Source organism: Podarcis pityusensis (genome assembly GCF_964106645.2).
Source record: "Podarcis pityusensis genome assembly, chromosome: 2".
Lineage (NCBI taxonomy): Eukaryota > Metazoa > Chordata > Lepidosauria > Squamata > Lacertidae > Podarcis > Podarcis pityusensis.
Genome location: NC_138029.1, coordinates 119,132,017 through 119,151,056, shown reverse-complemented (window position 1 = coordinate 119,151,056; position 19,040 = coordinate 119,132,017). Strand labels below are relative to the sequence as shown.

The window sequence follows — 19,040 nt, the reverse complement described above, 5'->3', positions numbered from 1 at the left end:
ACTGCTTAGAGACAATGGCAATCAAGCTGTATAGAAATGGTTGAGACAAATTAAACAGGGCTGGGAAGTTGCTCAGTGATGCGGCAAATGCACTCTGCACATGCTCAGGTGTGCTTTGATCCTTAGGTCGTCATTACATTCACCCTGCTCAAGGGAACACCTCACTTACCTTCAGCCATTTCCAGTCCCTCAGGAGGAAGCAAGGAACAGGGGTGAATTGGGAGCGTCGTTCCGTTGGCTGTGAGGGACAGAAGAGAGGAAGACGATGGGCTCAGGGACAGGGCACAAGCATTGCATGAAGATCCCGCTCTCCATCCCTGAGACCTCCAGTTAAAAAGCAGCCAGGTAGCAGATGATGGCAAAAGTCCTCTGCTGCAAGACCCCCTGAGAGATGCCACCAGTCAAGACTGGGTGTTGGCCGGGTCCTTTGCGGACTTATTTTCTGGCTTCTGTGGTGCTTCAAGCAGGAGCAGATACACTTATACATTGGGTGGCATTCAATGAAACGTACGCCAACTGGAGGTTTAGGACTAGCACAATGAGACTTTGGAAAGGTAATGAAAAATGGCTGCCAGGATTTCACACTGGGAATTCTGTTACTTCTTCAGAACTGAACACGCCAGGCTTTTATTGCATGGAATTGAGTAACCCCAGGATACCTTCCTTCTTGGTGCTCCAGCCTTCATTTCCTGTCCCCCAGAATGGCCCATGTATATTGTGACGCTGGATCCTGTAAAGAAAGCCTGAACCAGAGTGTAGAGCAAAGTCAGGTTTTTTTCATCCAATGTGCATCTGTTTATAATTATATGGAACCTCCTTTTCCTTGTGGTTCCCTGTTTGCACAATCTGAGTTTGTCCTTTTGGAGGTTCTCCTGCTCTGAATGGAGTCAAAGGGCATTAAGAAGCCCCCAGTTCCCCCTATGCCTCCTGCTCAGGCTTCTTTCTCAGCCGTGGAGCCAAGGCCTGAGCCGTCTCCTCCTCAGACGTCCCCCTGCAGCTGCCATGTCTATGGCTTCAGCCTTCAAGATCTCCTGAGAGTTCCCCCATTGAGAGAGGAAGCAAGAGCACATGAGCCCCAAAGGGCACAATTATGCTTGTTAAAAACCTTAAAGATTTGTAGAAGGTTTGTGAGGAAGGGTTTCCTTTTGCCTGAGAGCTTTGCCAATCCTTCCTCATCAACCTTCACTTCTCCTTACGTTTCACAATTTTGGCTTTAATGATTCCCCCCACCACTTTACTTGGGGAAGATGTTAAGGCTGCCTCCATCTCCCCTCTGCATCCTTTTACGGGGTTCCTATTGATCTACCTCCCCTCCAGTCCTCCAATGCAGAGCCCAATTTCAGGGACAAAGTTCAGAGACCAGCAGGATATATTGTGAATGTTTTTATTCTGCTATTTGTAAGCTTGCTTTATTATTGCTGTGTTTTAAAGCTTTAGTTATTTTCATAGATTCTTCCTATGATAGTAGAATTTAAGGATGCCATGTTATGAAGTGTTACTTTCGTACGGAGATTTATTTCAGGTAGAAGAATGTTGACCTTACACTTTATATCTTTCTGCTTCCTCAGATGCTCTGCTATTCAGTGAACAGATTCAGAAAGGTAAATTTCCAGGGGAGGAACAATTTCACAGGAGGGATGGGGACTGATATTTCATGGGTGTTGAACCGTCTGCTCTGCAGACTTTGGGACCCCCATCAATGGTGTCACTCTGGGAAACACCCCTCTAGTGGTGTTTGGGTTCCTTGTCTGTCCCATGAATGAACTGGGAGAGGGTTTGAAGGCTTGGACTGGGGGCAGAACTTGTCCCTGCGAAGAACCTGCACACCAGTCTGAGTTCCATTCCTGCCTATAGACCAGTGGTGGCAAACCTATTAGGGACCGAGTGCCCAAACTGCAACCCAAAACCCACTTATTTATCACTAAGTGCCAACACGGCAATTTAACCTGAGTACTGAGGTTTTAGTTTAGAAAAAAACAACCCATACATTAACACCTTTGGTATTAAAAGAAAAACAAAATAACAGAGCTTTCAATGATACAAACTTTTTATTAAAAGGTAAAAGTTTGTATTTGGCATGCTTTTGAACAATTAATGTGATTTTTGCTGCTGTATGCATGTTGATAATTTGTCTAACCTTGGCTCATACTTTGTAAGTTTGAGAGCAACACATGCATCACTCAAGTCATCTGTTTCTGGTGTCAGATTTGGTATAATTCAAAGCTGAAAACAGCTGGTCACAAGCATAAGATGATCCAAACAAAGTAAGGAAAGCAATCCCAAGTACTCTGATTGATTTAAAATTATTTGGCAGACTATTGCACACTAGGGACGCGAGTGGCACTGTGGGTAAAACCTCAGTGCCTAGGACTTGCCGATCGTATGGTCGGCGGTTCGAATCCCCGCAGCGGGGTGAGCTCCTGTCTTTCGGTCCCAGCTCCTGCCCACCTAGCAGTTCGAAAGCAGCCCTAAGTGCAAGTAGATAAATTGGTACCGCTTTATAGCGGGAAGGTAAACGGCGTTTCCTTGTGCTGCGCTGGTGCTGGCTCGCCAGAGCAGCTTCGTCACACTGGCCACGTGACCCGGAAGTGTCTCCGGACAGCGCTGGCCCCCGGCCTCTTAAGTGAGATGGGCGCACAACCCTAGAGTCGGACACGACTGGCCCGTACGGGCAGGGGTACCTTTACCTTTACCTTTATTGCACACTAAGGATTTCATTTTCAGAACTAACTGTGCTTTCTTTTGTCATTCTTTCTATCTTCTCAAGTGTTTCACGCAGGTCACAGAATTTATTTTTCCAGACAGACTATTATCCTGGTTTCCCCCTCAATTTTATAGATTTTGCTTTATTTCATAAAATTTATATACTGTTTAGAAAATGCCTCGGTTGAGAGGAGGGCAGGCACAATACACATCGAATATAAGAAAGTGAAGGAAACTGATTTAAAAACCATCAAGGAATATATTTATTCTGATGAGAGTCTGCAAGGAGGTGTCTCAGTCTAGCATGCGATGCAAAGAAATCCCCTTGTTCTGAAAGGGATTCTGGGGTTTTCGGTTTTTTTAATGAAGATGTCCATTTCTGTCTCTGAGCTGACTCTGCCTATTCTTCTTTTTCCCTCATCTTCTCCCCAACAGCAAATGTCACTCTGGATCCAGACACAGCCCATCCCAGCCTCATCCTGTCCAAGGATGGGAAAAGCATGAGATTAGGAGACAAACCTCAAGCCCTGCCTGATAATCCTGAGAGATTCAGTGACTGGCCTTGTGTGTTGGGACGTGAGGGATTCACAGCAGGCAGACATTTCTGGGAAGTCACTGCGAGAAGTGGGGAATGGTGGGGTTTGGGGGTTGCCAGGGAGTCTGTGGAGAGAAAGGACTATTTCAACTTCAATCCTGAGACAGGGGTCTGGGCTGTGGGGATGTGGGGAGGGGAGTACTGGGCCTGTACCTCCCCTGATGACTCTCCTCTGTCCCTGTTTTGGGAGCCCAGGAGGATCTGGGTGACTCTGGACTATGAAGGGGGACGTGTGTCTTTTTCTGACGCTGACTCAGGAGCCGAACTCTACACGTTCTCAGAAGCCTTGTTCTCTGGAGAGACCCTCCTGCCTTATTTTCTTCTGTGGGGAAATGAAGCCCACCTCATTATCTCCTGAGGAGACTAAATCTGCCTCTCAGGCCCAGCAGGAGTTTCTCTCCAGACCAGAGTGACTGACATAAAAAACATTTACCCTCCAAAAGCATGTTGGGCAGTTTTCCAAGGGCCCTTTGAGAGGATCCATTCCAGTCAAAATCAGCAGAAATAACAAAACAAAAATGGGTTGCTCTTCTTTCCTTTCCTTTCCCCAGAATTCCCTCTGCAGCTTACTTCTTAGAGAGCAGTCACACTTTTAGGAGTCCTAATAAATTTTCTCACCTTCTATCTTGTTTTCCTTTTGAGATGTCTGATTTGGCAGAGCATGAGACTCTTAATCCCAGGGTTGTGGGTCTGAGCCCCACGTTGGGCAAATGTTTCCTGCACTGCAGGGGGTGAGACTAGAGGATCCTCAGGGTCCTTCACATTTCTGCAATTCTAGGAAACCTTCCTCTCCCCACAAGACCTTATGCAGCTATGAAAATGCATGCATCATTGGATTAATAGAGGACTAAAAATGAACCCCTTGACCCCTGTCACACAAGATAGTTCCTTGCTCTGGAGACCGCAGACGGGAAGAAAATCTAAAAGAAATTGAACAAGGCGTCGGCTTCAAATATCCTCTGCAAATAGAGCTCACCTTCTTTACACTTTGTCAGAAATAAACCCCATTGCATTGAGTGGGGCTTCTGCCCTGTTATAAACGTGTTTAAGGTTGATGCATTGACGTTCCTTATTTACAAGCTGGATTCTGTACTGCATATCGGAGGCATCAAATGGGGTGTCCTCTGGATAGTGCTGGACTCTTAATCTAAGGGTCACCAGCTGGAGCGCCATGTTGGGCAAAATATTCTTGCATTAGTTGCCATCTCTGCCTCCAGTGGCAGTGAGTTCCATAGTTCAATTATCTGCTTTTATCTGTCCTGGATCTCCCAACACTCAGCTTCTTGGAGGGCCACGACTTCTACTGCTATGAGAATCTGCAGTGTGGAGATAATGTGTCCCTGCCTCCATCATGGGGACCAGAGCAGGGGGTGGGCAGTTTGTTTGCCCACCCGTGCAGCCCGCCCCGGGTGTCATCACTGAGAGGGGTGACAAAATGCCAGCTGCTCTCCCTGTCTCTGTCCATGTCCCGCCCTCGCTCGGGTGCTGTGTGTGTGTCTGTGTGGCCCTGCTCAAAGCTGTGCTGCTCACGGGGCAAGGCAGCCTCCACTGGGCTTCTCCGTCTTTCCCCTGCTGTTGCTTTAAAGCCTTTCCCTCAAACTCGTGATGTGCTAAGGGGGCTTTCCCCCATGTGTTTTCTTCTTTGCCGTTCTCACTGTTTTATTTTTTTTGGGGGGTGTTCCTTTTCGTTTCCTGCCTTCCCCCCTCCACCACGTCCCCCTCACGCCGCCACCAGAGCTGTAACTCCCAGAAGGCAAGTCAGCTTCAGAAGAAGGACAAGCCTGCGATCAACCAATATCAGCCCCACGATCTCCAAATCAATCACGACATCTTGGCCATGCCTGCCCTAGAAATATAGTATTGTAGAGTTGAGGATCATCTAGTCCAGGGGTCTTTTTCAAAGAGGGCCAGATTTGATGAAGTGAAGGGTCGTGAGGGCCGCCCAAAGGGCTGAAAAGTTGTTGACCTTTTTTTAGGATTGAAGTTGTGGAGGGTTTTTTGGGGGGTGGATTTTAATAAACTGCCACAGGGGCTGGATTAAACCGACCGGCAGGCCGGATTAGGCCCCTGAAACGGACTTTGGACATGCCTGATCTAGTCCAACCCTCTGCAGCTGTCCCATACTTTTTTACATTTGCTCTCAGCCCTCCTTCTGCTATGTAAACTTACATATCTTCCTCCCCCCCCCCCCCAGTTGCCTCAGATGCTAGTCCTACTCAGAGTGGACTCACTGAAATGAATTAAAAATCCCAACATTAATTTCAAAGGGTCTGCCCTAAGTAGGTTTTAGCTGGGTGTAGCCTGTTGTTATGACCAAAGTATCTTACCCAAAAAGATCTGCACATACCAGTTTATCTGAGTGCATTATTCTCAGGGTGGGAGTGGACACTCATTTATTTATAATTGCTTAATCATATGGGACTAAATTGCATTATGTTGTAAGGACATTTCATAAAATCTTAGAACTGTAAAATTGGAAGGGACCCCAAGGGTCATCTAGTCCAACCCGCTGCAGTGCAGGGATCTCAACTAAAGCATCCATGACAGATGGCCATCCAACCTCTGATTACAAACTTCCAAGGAAGGAGAGTGCAAAACCTCCCAAGGGAGCCTGTTGCGCTGTTGAAGGGCTCCTGCTGTCAGAAAGGTTCTTCCTGATGTTTCGTCAGAATCTCCTTTTATGTAACTTAAAGCCATTGTTTTGTGTCCTACCCAGTGTGAGAGCCAGTGTGGTGTAGTGGTTAAGAGCGGTAGTCTCGTAATCTGGGGAACCGGGTTCGCGTCTCCGCTCCTCCACATGCAGCTGCTGGGTGACCTTGGGCCACTCACACTTCTCTGAAGTCTCTCAGCCCCACTCACCTCACAGAGTGTTTGTTGTGGGGGAGGAAGGGAAAGGAGATTGTTAGCCGCTTTGAGACTCCTTAAAGGGAGTGAAAGGCAGGATATCAAATCCAAACTCTTCTTCTTCTTCTTCTTCTACCCTCCAGAGCGGCAATAAAGCTTGTTCCATCTTCCATGTGACAGCGCTTCAAGTATTTGAAGATGGCTGTCATATCTCCCATCAGTCTCCTCTGTTCCTGGCTAAACATACCCAGCTCCTTCAAACACTCCTCATAAGGCTGGGTGTCCAGACCCTTGATCATCTTGGTTGCCCTCCTCTGCACACGTTCCAGCTTGTCAACGTCCTTCGTAAATTGTGGTGTCCAGAATTGGACACAGTATTCCAAATGTGGTCGGACTAAGGCAGAATAGAGTGGGACTATGACTTCCCTTGATCTGGACACTATACTCCTGTTGATGCAGCCTAGAATAGTGTTAGTTTTTTTGCTGCTGCATCACACTGTTGACTCATGTTCAGCTTGTGGTCCACCAAGACCCCTAGATCCTTTTCACATGTACTACTGGTAAGCCAGGTGTCTCCCATCCTATATGCCTCTTGCATGTTGGATGGAAGACAGAGAGGGACATGTGCAGAAAGCAGCCCATTCTGATTTAATTTGGATAGAGATGTTACCTAGCTAAAATTTCAGAATCCAAAGCAGGATCAGCAGTTGTGTTGTCCAATATACTGCTAAATAAATAGGAGCAAACCCATCTCCTGTGCTCTTCTCCCAACGGAAACTACGCCTGAAATCCTTTACTCACTCATGTAGGAGTAAACCCTATTGAATTGGGGTTTACTGCTAAAAAAATGTAGCATGAACACCGACAACTGGGAAACCCTGGCCTGCGAGTGCTCCAATTGAAGAACAGCCTTTACCAAAGGTGTCATGGGCTTTGAAGACACTCAAACTCAGGACGAAAGGGAGAAACGTGCTAAGAGGAAGGCACATTTGGCAAACCCTCACCACGATCAACCCCCACCCAGGGACCTTTGTCCCCACTGTGGAAGGATGTGTGGATCCAGAATTGGCCTCCATTCACTTATGGACTCACTGCTAAAACCCTGTTTTGGAAGACAATGTTACTTGGCTATGAGGGATCACCAAAGAAGACGACTTCTGAGTAGACATATACAGGATTGGGGTGTAAACTATTGTGCAACCCCTAATCCCACCCTTTATGAGGAAATGAGGCGTGCTTAACAATGCTTAATATTTATAATAAAAAAATTCCTTCCTGTAGCACCTTAAAGACCAACTAAGTTAGTTCTTGGTATAAGCTTTCGTGTGCATGCACACTTCTTCAGATACACTGAAACAGAAGTTACCAGATCACGGCTACCCATCTGTAACTTAATATTTATGTAACACATTTTAAAGGATTTTTCATATGCTCTACAAAGCTCATATTACACCAATGCCTTTATTAGAGAAAATAAAATGTCAGAAAGCAGCTTCCCAGCTTTCAAGGCCTACAGAACACTTCATCAGGTTAGATGATGAACAAAAATTTTTTTTGGGGGGTGAGGAAATTTCCTAAAAAACATTCTCTTTTTTGCAGGGAGATCTTGCTCAACATCTGTGTCTGGATTTTTGCTATTTGGAATATGGCAACCCTACTATGTCTGCAGTGTGCGAATCCACACTGCATTTCCCCCGCGAGCTCTCCTTTCATCCGGAGCATGTAGAGTTTCTCCCCCGTGTGGAGTCTCTGATGAGCAATGAGGCTCTGGCTCCGGTTGAAGGTCTTCCCGCAGTCTGAGCAGATGTACAGCTTCTCTCCCGCGTGCGTCTTCTGGTGCGTGATCAGGCTCTGGCTCCGGTTGAAGGTGCTCCCGCAGTCCAAGCACTTGTACGGCTTCTCTCCCGTGTGGATTCTCCGATGTGTGATGAGGTTCTGGCTCCGGTTGAAGCTGCTCCTGTAGTCGGAGCACTTGTACGGCTTCTCCCTGGTGTGGATGCTCCAGTGCCTGGTGAGGTTCTGGCTCCAGCGGAAGGTCTTCTTTTGCAGGCACCACAGGAGGTCCCAGTGGGTATACCAGCACCCTCAGGCTGCCACATCAGCCACCCCGACTTAAATGAACATTTCTGGCACTCATTTTCCACGGTGTCCTTGTACCTATCTAAACAAGGGGTGGATCTCAAACCCATCTTACCCCCTCCGCTGTGAGCACGTCTATATCATTGGGCTGCCATACATACAAAATTTCCCAGGATTTGTCTCTTGAAAATAGTGTCCTGGCAGAATTTTCAAAAATCGGTTAAAATGTCCAGAAAAATCAGGACATATGGCGGCTCGAATCAGCAGTGTTGTGGGTTTTTTTTGGCAAATTTCCTAAAGAAGTAGCTTTAAAACTTTCTCTTTTTTTGCGAGGAGATCTTGCGCAACAACATCTGTGTCTGGTAAAGTTGAGCCAAACATCCCCCACTTAGGTTCTGCTGTCCCAGAGAACACCATTTAAAGATGGACGCCCACTACCACTCCCGATTTTGCTGAGAGACAGTGTAGTGTAGTGTAGTGGTTAGAGTGTGGGACCAGGACCCGGGAGGCCAGGGTTCAAATCCCCTCTTGGGCATGAAGTTCATTGGTGACCTTGAGCCAGTCATGGGCTCTCCGCCTAGCCCACCTCACAGGGTGGTTGTTCTGGGGATTATAAGAGGAAGGGGAGAACCTGGAGCTCCTTGGCGTAAAGGTGGGATATAAAGCACTCCATTGTGGGCCCAATTTTATGGAACTCCCTTCCAAATTGTGGTCAGACGGGCCCTTCTCCCTGTTGAACCTACTGAAGACATCATCATCATGCTTGCAGGCTTATTTTATATTTTCCACTCTTTTTCATTGTATGGAATACTTTGCGCACTGCTTAGAGACAATGGCAATCAAGCTGTATAGAAATGGTTGAGACAAATTAAACGGGGCTGGGAAGTTGCTCAGTGATGCGGCAAATGCACTCTGCACATGCTCAGGTGTGCTGTAATCCTTAGCTCATCATTCCATTCACCCTGCTCAAGGGAACATCCCAGGCCTGCTGCTAAGCGAGATGTTCAATTGCCTTCAGCCATTTCCAGTCCCTCAGGAGGAAGCAAGGAACGGGGGTGAATTGGGAGTGTTGTTCCGCTGGCTGTGAGCGACAATGAAGATCCCGCTCTCCCTGTGTCAAAAGCACGGGAAGCAATCAAGGAGCATTCTCTGCTACTTGAGAAAACATTCAGGATCTGCAGAGATCGTTTGAAAAAGATCACGTGCTCACTGAGTTTCGGAGTCATTTCCGGGAAGTGAAACTCCCAGTGGCTGAAAACGAAACTCGGGTCTTTGGTGAGGGAGCCATGGCTGCTGCAGGGGGTCCCATCCAGAATCTCTGTGACGAAGCCACGTGCTCCATCTGCCTGGATTACTTCAAGGATCCAGTCACCATTGCAGAGTGTGGGCACAACTTCTGCCGATCCTGCCTGATCCTGTTCTGGGGGGAATCGGAGGCAGAGGCTTCCTGCCCTCAGTGCAGACAGAGAGTCCAGAGGAGGAGCCTCATCCCCAACCGGCAACTGGCAAACTTCGTAGAATTAATCGAGAATCTCAGCCTTCAAGAGGGAAAGGAGGAAGGAGGGAAAGGAGGAGTCTGTGAGAAGCACCAGGAGCCCCTGAAGCTCTTCTGCACGGAGGATGAAGCCCCCATCTGCGTGGTGTGTGACAGATCCAAGGAGCACAAACACCACGAGGTGATTCCTCTGGAGGAGGCTTTTGAGGAATACAAGGTAGGAGATCCCTGGATCTTGAGGGGGAGAAATAGCTGTGGATTCTTCTTGGGAGGTTTTATTTTTAATTCTCCGGTCCAAAGTAGGCATGGCATGAATTGGTGGTTGTTTATTATGTAAAAAGCAGCCCAGGGGAAGCCTGAGGTTTGGGAGGAGGGAGTTGAAGTCTTTCTCTCTTCCAGGGGGACAAAGGGATCTTCCCTTGAAATACTCACAACAGCTTCAAAGATTTGTACTGGGACCGTGGGAGGAAGAGAAAGGGTTAACCTCATCCACATCCCCCAGCAAGGTTGCAAGGGATCAGCTGGGTGAGAGAGGGGAGGAGTGGTGGCCAGGAATTGACAAGATGGTACAGGATCCCTGCCCCGCAAGTATCTGTTGGAAGTAGATTTAGGAGTGTGTGTGTGTGTGTATGTGTGTGTGTGGAAGCACCTACTGGTGGGGAGCATGCTTATTCTGGGGGTGCTGTGGAGCCTGTGCAATGAGATTTCAGTGGTGGGGTGTGTGTGCGTGTGCTGAGGATCTCCTCCCATCCGAACTGGCAAAGGACTCAGTGATAACAATAATTATAATAATAATAATTTATTATTTATACCCTGCCCATCTGGCTGGGCCTCCCCAGCCACTCTGGGCGGCTTCCAAAAAATATTGAAATGCCATAATACACCAAACATTAAAAGTTTCCCTAAACAGGGCTGCCTTCAGATGTCTTCTAAAAGTCTGGTAGTTGTTGTTCTCTTTGACATCTGGTGGGAGGGCGTTCCACAGGGCGGGCGCCAGTGGTTCAGAGTGGCATTTGCAAAGACCAGGGGGAAAGATGACTTTTCCATGACAACTCAGAAATGGACCTGTGCTATTATACATAAAAAATAAAACCCTCATTCTGGATATGGCCTTAGCCCTTCCTCCTCCTCCTCTTCCGACTTCTCCCTGGGACCTCAAGATGAGAGGCCAGGCTGGGACTATCCGCAGAGAAGTTCAAAGGAGCAAACATGGCTGCCTTTGCTCTTCTCCAGACTAGTTTGTTGCGCTAGAAAACTTTCCCATCCCAGTTCTGCAGTGTTTTTCAACCCGTGTGCTGTGGCACCTGGAGTGCCTTGAATGATGCTCAGGGGTGCTGCTGGCAACACTGGCCTCTGTCCCTCCAGCTGTTTGCTCCAGCAGCCCTGGCTACAAGCTCCGCTGGCGAATGGTGCCTCTGGGGCTGGCCAGGGGGTGTTGGCTGCCAGGAGCTGAGGCGGCCTCGGAGGAAGCAAGGAAACTGGCGAGGGGCCCTTGCTGTTGGGAATGGACAGACAAGTCCCAGGCTCCTGTGGGGCAGCGTGAGGAAGCACCTCTCTTTGGGGCAGCTCAGAGACCCAGAGGAGGACTCCTAAGGAGAGGGGAGAGGAGGCTGAGAGAGCTCTCCACAAGGGAGGGTGTTCGAGAAAGGGTGAGGGGCTGCAAGCTCTGCAAGCAAGGGGGGACCTAAATGGGATCCTGAGCCCCCCCACAGGGACACCGCAGAAAGAAGGCAGTTGATCCAGGGAGCCTTAGACCCAAAAAGGTTGTACTTTTATTTCCTCTAGTAAAGTACAGTGGTACTTTACCTCAGGATGAGAACATAAATCGCGTGTCGGCGGCAGCGGGAGGCCCCATTAGCTAAAGTGGTGTTTCAGGTTAAGAACGGACCTCTGGAACTAATTAAGTTCTTAACCCGAGGTACCACTGTACTTCGCTGTTATAGCAAGGCCACTGGACCCAAGAAGCCTGTATAATATTCATCTCCTCTCTGTGTGTCTCAATCAAACCTAAGTTTCCCTTTTTCTTTTCAGGGAGAGATCTGTCACCACTTGGAGATTCTGAGGAAAGAGAGAGGGGAAATTCTGGCCTATCTAGCAGCCCTGGACAAGGAAAGCAAAGACCTCCTTGTAAGTGTCTCTCTTGTTACTAGTGAGGGAACAAGCACTTGAAGAATTGAGTCAGGACTGTGGAAGGATGGGGAAATCTGCCCATTTCAACTTCCCCCCATTCTCCTTTTCCATATCAGTTTGTTTGTTTATTTATTATTATGATGAAGGTGGCTACCTTCTTGTACAAATATTTTGATATGTACTTTACCCTCATAAATACATTTTTTTGTGAACATTACCTGGCTGGGTCAACCTTGAAAGATTCAGAGGTGTAAATTTCAAAAGATTGTTCTGTTTCAGTCTCCATATTTCAGTCTCCATCACGTTTCAATGCAGCTAAATTGAGTTTATTTCCCATTGTCATTTATTATATGAATAGCAGTGAAGGAGAAGCCTGAGGACTTGTGAGCTGAGAGGGTGGAAGTGGTTCAATTCAAATCCTGATTTACCATAAATATTACTAAAGAGTTGTCTTTCTGAATGTGCGCTCTTGTTCATTGTTAGGAAACTCAAGCCATTTTGAACCTTTAAAGAAAACAGGGGAGCTATGGGGATGAACTCTGCCCTGTCCTCCTCCTCCTGTTTCTGCAGTTTCCCTACACCTAAATGGCACCAGCCTAAGCTGAGGGGTGTTTTATGTCCCTGGGTGATCTCTGAACAACTCTGAACTCTGGTTATGCCATGCCCCAAAACATGCAGGGAACATCCATGGCTAGGAAAAAGGTCCTTCCTTTAGGCTGTAGCTCTCTGCAAAATAGAAGTCAACAGGAACAGCAATGGAGAGGGCCTCCCCTCAAAATAAAGGTTTACTTCTTTAGTAACTGGTGGTTTCATGTCTATTAAAAGTCGGAAGTGTCCTCCCTGTGGAATTCTCACTATTCTCTTCCTGATGTTCTGAAGGCTGATCACCTTCCACACTCAGACCTCCTCTTTTCCTGCAGAAATTAACAGAAACGGAGAGGCTGAAGACTGTGGAGAAGTTCAGAGAACTGCGCCAGTTCCTGGAAGCACAAGAGAAACGTCTGCTGACTCACGTGGAAGAGGTGGAGAAGGAGATTGCAGGGAGAAGGGATGAGCAGCTGGCCAGACTCTCCAGGAAACTCTCCTCTCTTGAGAGGATCATCCAGGAGATGGAGGAGAAGCGTCAGCAGCCAGCGAGTGAACTCCTGCAGGTAAGATGGTGGCAGGAACAGCCCAAGGCCCCAGGAAAAGGCTGCCCCTTTCATGTATGCAAGGAGTGCAGGGGCTGAGTTGATGGAGCCTCTAGTCAGGTTTATAATGGACAGGAAGACCCAAGAGACCTGGGATGCTTAACTCACCTGAATGCAGACTAGAGATTCGTCTGTGTTCTTGATGGAACGGGAGCTGATCTTCTGCTCTTTGCTGATGCTTTGTCTCCGAACGCCTCTCAGCTGTGGGGGTCTACGTCTGAGATGCGTTCAGGCCTCCTTCCGACATGAGCCAGTCTCTTGACCAAGCTTCTCTTCCCGTTTCCTCCACAACTTCTGGGTTGATCCCCTTCCCCATGGATACAGATCAGCCCAAAATGGTGCTCAGTCACAGTGAGCAAAGTGCAAGACAGAGGGACTCATCCAGACTGCCGCTTGTCCCACCCCTTTCCTCCAGGAAAACCCGCTGTTTACTGCTGAATTAGAGCAAACCTCAGCCAGGTTTTCTCTGCATTGACGTTTTCTTTGATGTTGCACCAAGGAGCAGGTTTTTCCTGAGGGAAAGCGGCAGGGCAAAGGAAAACCACTTGGACCCGTGTTCTCTATGCACAGGAAAAGCAGAAGTGTGGGTGAGCCCAAAGAAACACTGACCTATTTTATTACCCCTTGGGAGACATTTTATGCTGCAGGTGCTTTTTAAATTTCCAGGTGGAAAAAAGCATTTGAAATTTGGGGACTTCTATGGAAGACAGTTTAGGACAGTGCCCTGGTAGGATTATCCTGTAGGCTTGCTTACGTCTGAATTGCACAATGCAAACTGGATTAAAGTTATTAAATTATAATCTAAGACTAGAGATGGTGTGAATTGTCTCTTGAACCCACAAATGTGAAATTTCCCTAAAATGCTGGTGGATTTTCATAAGGATTTTAAACAAAAATGGCAAACTGATGTGGAAATGTGGAGATATTGAAATCAGAACAGTTAATAATTTTACACTGGGAAAATAAAAGCTGTGAGAAACCAAAACGGGCTGATTCCGCCATCCCTACCCAAAACCTTGGCATGTGCCAGGCAGACTGACTTCCGAGTGCCAGGGTCTGAGGGGGTCTTCCTAGTGTGGCCTGTGGTGTGCAGTGAATTCCCTTCTCTTTTCCCTCTAGGATGTGAGAAGGACCTTGCAGAGGTAAGTGGATCTGGCTCATTTCCATTAGCATCACTCTTTGAAGCTGAGATGCCAGAACCTCAGACATGGCCCTCCAGGGGCTGCAGGGGGGAGACTGTGGGACTCACTCCCTGCAGCACCTCACAGGTAAAAGCAGGGCCCCCTCTTCTGAACTTGTGGCCCCCCAATTCTCCCTCCAAGGTTCAAGGTCAACTGCCTCCTCCCTCTCTCCTCACATCCCTTCACAAAGGGATGGGGGCTTTTTTCTTTCTCTTGCACTTTCTGTTCATGGACTTTGTGGTAATTTCAAACATCTAGAAGAGAAAGTGCCAAAGATGCTTGGGAAGAGCTTAGGACATATTTCAATGTCCAACTAGAAGCCCCTCAACTCTGGTAACTCAGCCCCTTTGAGGCACTGAGGGAGGGAAGGTCTGTTGGTCTAGAATGGGTGGATTCTTTTTCTTGGGAGCGTTTCCAGCATGAGAGGCTGAAGGTGGTCTTGAGTGGGGGGTGAAAGTCTAGTTGTTTCCTGCCTCTGGAGGGAGAATCCCATGGGGCATGGAGTTGTGCCCTTCCTGGGTGAGAGAGGGGGTGAAGGGAGGGTGGAGGTTGTTCTCCTTGACCACTTGGCAGCTTGGGACATCACTCACATCCTCTGGAGAAGCTCAGGGAGGGAGGGGTTGCAGGCATTCCACCTCAGGGGTTTGGTTAAGTCCTGGGACCTTCCCAGAAAGTTGTTATGGAGCAGCATTGTTTGAAGCCATGGGAACCCTCCGGTGGTGTCGCTTGGGGTTACATCTTGTCCCTTGTGAAGTTTAGCATCCTTACGAAGCCACCGACCAGGGCTTGGAGGTGGGTGTCAAGAGATGAAGCTGAATCCTGAAAATTACCTGTTGGGAAATGAACTTCAACTTTGTTCAGGTTATTGAGATCTCCTGCAATAATTAGGGAGATGGGGCCACAATGGGGCCATTCATTGTTTTTCTTTTCACCAGGTATGAGGAAAGAGAGAGTCCAGAGAAGCCACTGGCTTTCCCTCCAGAACTGAGGAACAGGATCTTGGAATCCGGTGAACTAATTCACCTTGTGAAGAATACAATGAAACAATGGAAAGGTAATGAAAAATGGCTCCCAGGATTTCACACTCAGAATTCTATTATTTCTTCAGAACTGAACATGCCAGGCTCTTATTGCATGGAATTGAGTAACCCCAGGATACCTTCCTTCTTGGTGCTCCAGCCTTCATTTCCTGCCCCCCAGATTGGCCCATGTATATTGTGACGCTGGATCCTGTAAAGAAAGCCTGAACCAGAGTGTAGAGCAAAGTCAGGATTCTTTCCTCCTAGTTATACGAAACCTCCTTTTCCTTGTGGTTCCCTGTCTGCACAATCTGAGTTTGTCCTTTTGGAGGTTCTCCTGCTCTGAATGGAGTCACAGGGCATTAAGAAGCCCCCAGTTCCCCCTCTGCCTCCTGCTCAGGCTTCTTTCTCAGCCGTGGAGCCAAGGCCTGAGCCGTCTCCTCCTCAGACGTCCCCCTGCAGCTGCCATATCTAGGGCTTCAGCCTTCAAGATCTCCTGAGAGTTCCCCCATTGAGAGTGGAAGCAAGAGCACATGAGCCCCAAAGGGCACAATTATGCTTGTGAAGAACCTTAAAGATTTGTAGAAGGTTTGTGAGGAAGGGTTTCCTTTTGCCTGAGAGCTCTGCCAATCCTTCCTCATCAAACTTCGATTCTCCTTATGTCTCACAATTTTGGCTTTAATGATTCCCCCCACCACTTAACTTGGGGAAGATGTGAAGGCTGCCTCCATCTCCCCTCTGCCTCCTTTTACGGGATTCCTATTGCTCTGCCTCCTCTCCAGTCCTCCAATGTAGAGCCCAATTTAGGGACAAAGTTCAGAGACCATTAGGATTTATGCTGAATATTCTTATTCTGCTATTTAAAGTTTTAGTTATTTTCATAGATTCTTCCTATGATTTTCTAGTTTTAATTTTTTTTGTACTATTTAATTAATATTTAATAATTGTACTTCAATTTAAGGATGCCACATTATGAAGTGTTACTTTTGTATAGAGATTTATTTCTGGTGGAAGAGTGTTGCCCTTACACTTTATATCTTTCTGCTTCCTCAGATGCTCTGCTATTCAGTGAACAAATTCAGAAAGGTAAATTTCCAGGAGAGGAACAATTTCACTGGAGGGATGGGGACTGATATTTCATGGGTGTTGAACCGTCTGCTCTGCAGACTTTGGGACCCCCATCAATGGCGTCACTCTGGGAAACAGTCCTCTAGTGCCGTTTGGGTTCTTTCCATGTCCCATGAATGAACTGGGAGAGGGTTTGAAGGCTTGGCCTGGGGGCAGAGCTTGGCCCTGCGAAGAACCTGCACACCAGTCTGAGTTCCATTTCTGCCTATAGACCAGTGGTGGCAAACCTTTTATGGACCGAGTGCCCAAACTGCAACACACGACCCACTTATTTATCGCTAAGTGCCAACACGGCAATTTAACCTGAATACTGAGGTTTTAGTTTAGAAAAAAAACCTCCTATATTAACACCTTTGGTCTTAAAAGAAAAACACAATAACAGCTTTCAATGATACAAACAAATTTTATCAAAAGGTAAAAGTTTGTATTTGGCATACTTTTGAACAATTAATGTGATTTTTGCTGTTGAATGCATGTTGATAATTTGTCTAACCTTGGCTGAGGCTTTGTAAGTTTGAGAGCAACAAATGCAGCACTCAAGTGAAGGAGACTGATTTAAAAACCAACAAGGAAGATATTTATTCTCCAAGGAGTATCAGTCTTGCAAGCGATGCAAAGAAATCCCCTTGATATGAGAGGGAATCTGGGTTTTTGGGGTGTTTTTTATTTATTTATTTATCTGAATGTCCGTTTCTGTCTCTCAGCTGACTCTGCCTAATCTTCTCTTTCCCTCATCTTCTCCCCAAAAGCAAATGTCACTCTGGATCCAGACACAGCCCATCCTGAACTCATCCTGTCTGAGGATCGGAAAAGTGTGAGAAGGGGACACAAACCTCAAGCCCTGCCTGATAATCCTGAGAGATTTAGCCACAAGATTTGTGTGTTGGGACGTGAGGGATTCACAGCAGGCAGACATTTCTGGGAAATCACTGTGGGAAGTCGGGAAGAGTGGGCTTTGGGGGTCGCCAGGATGTCTGTGGAGAGAAAGGGCATCTTCCCCTTAAGGCCTGAGTGGGGGATCTGGGCTGTGGAGAAGTGGGGAGGGAAGTACTGGGCCTGCACCTCCCCTTTTTACTCTCCTCTGTCCCTGAGGGAGCCCAGGAGGATCCGGGTGACTCTGGACTATGAAGGGGGACGTGTGTCTTTTTCTGACGCTGACTCAGGAGCCGAACTCTACACGTTCTCAGGAGCCTCGTTCTCTGGAGAGACCCTCCTCCCTTACTTTGATCTGTGGGAAAATAAAACCCACCTCAGTATCTCCTGAGGAGACTAAATCTGCCTCTCAGGCCCAGCAGGAGTTTCTCTCCAGACCAGAGTGACTGACGTAAAAACCATTTACCCGCCAAGAGCAGGTTGGGCAGTTTTCCAAGGGCCCTTTGAGAGGATTCATTCAGTCAAAATCAACAGAAATAACCAAACAAAAATGGGTTGCTCTTGCTTTGCATTTTCTTTCCTTTTCCCAGAAGAGAGAGACAGTCCCACTTTTAGGAGTCCTAATAAATTTTCTCACCTTCAATCTTGTTTTCCGTTTGAGATGTCTGATTTGGCAGAGCATGAGGGTTGTGAGTTTGAACCCCACATTGGCCAAACGTTTCCTGCACTGCAGGGGGTGGGACCAGAGTCCCTCACAACTCTGCAATTCTAGGAAACCTTCCTCTCCCCACAAGACCTTATGCAGCTGTGAAAATGCATACATTATTGGATTAATAGAGGACTAAAAATGAACTCCTTCACCCACGTCAAGCAGGATAGCTCCTTGCTCTAGGGACCTCAGACAGGAAGAAAATCTAAAAGAAGTTGAACAAGGCGTCGGCTTCAAATATCCTCTGCAAATAAGAGCCTCACCTTCTTTACACTTTGTCAGAAATAAACCCCATTGCATTGAGTGGGGCTTCTGCCCTGTTAAAATTTGTGTTTAGGGTTGATGCGTTGACGTTCCTTATTTACAAGCGGGATTCTGTACTGTATATCGGGGGCATCAAATGGGGTGTCCTCTGGATAGTGCTGGACTCTTAATCTAAGGGTCACCAGCTTGAGCGACATGTTGGGCAAAAGATTCCTGCATTGGTTGCCATCTCTGCCTCCAGTGGCAGTGAGTTCCATAGTTCAATTATCTGCTTTTATCTGTCCTGGATCTCCCAACACTCAGCTTCTTGGAGGGCCACGGATTCTAGTGCTATGAGAATCTGCAATGTGGAGCAAATGTGCCCCTGCCCCCCTCATGGGGACCAGAGCAGGGGGTGGGCAGTTTGTTTGCCCACCCGTGCAGCCCGCCCCGGCTGTCATCACTGAGAGGGGTGACAAAATGCCAGCTGCTCTCCCTGCCCGTCCATGTCCCGCCCTCGCTCGGGTGCTCTGTGTGTGTGTGTGTCTGTGTGGCTCTGCTCAAAGCTGTGCTTCTCACGGGGCAAGGCAGCCTCCACTGGGCTTCTCCGTCTTTCCCCTACTGTTGCTTTAAAGCCTTTCCCTCAAACTCATGACGCGCTAAGGGGGCTTTTCTCCATGTGTTTTCTTCTTTGCCTTCCTCACTGTTTTTTTTGGGGGGGGGCTCCTTTTCGTTTCCTGCCTTCCCCCCTCACCACGTTTATTAACAAAACTAAGGATTTGTTTTAGGCAGTTTGCTAGGTAAAAGAAGAAACATAGTCCATAGAAGCAGCATGGGCTCGTAGTCTTCTT

The 19,040-nt window shown here is 47.6% G+C and overlaps 2 protein-coding genes across 2 annotated transcripts; both read left to right on the top strand.

Annotated features, from left to right (window-relative positions):
• Positions 1-538: 538 nt before the first annotated feature.
• On the top strand, positions 539-4,351 carry LOC308471810 (butyrophilin subfamily 1 member A1-like; the record flags this gene model as incomplete). The annotated part of the gene is made up of 3 exons (XM_080996097.1): positions 539-554; positions 1,569-1,601; positions 3,139-4,351. The coding sequence occupies 3 exons, from the start codon at positions 539-541 to the stop codon at positions 3,654-3,656; spliced, it is 567 nt and encodes a 188-aa protein (XP_080852223.1). The 3' UTR covers positions 3,657-4,351.
• Positions 4,352-7,818: 3,467 nt separating this feature from the next.
• On the top strand, positions 7,819-17,880 carry LOC308469753 (zinc finger protein RFP-like). Its single transcript, XM_080992658.1, is given in 8 exon segments — positions 7,819-9,933; positions 11,748-11,843; positions 12,767-12,997; positions 14,156-14,178; positions 15,153-15,271; positions 16,290-16,322; positions 17,114-17,588; positions 17,590-17,880. Coding segments are annotated over 8 exon segments (1,497 nt in total). The 5' UTR covers positions 7,819-9,507; the 3' UTR covers positions 17,684-17,880.
• Positions 17,881-19,040: the final 1,160 nt, after the last annotated feature.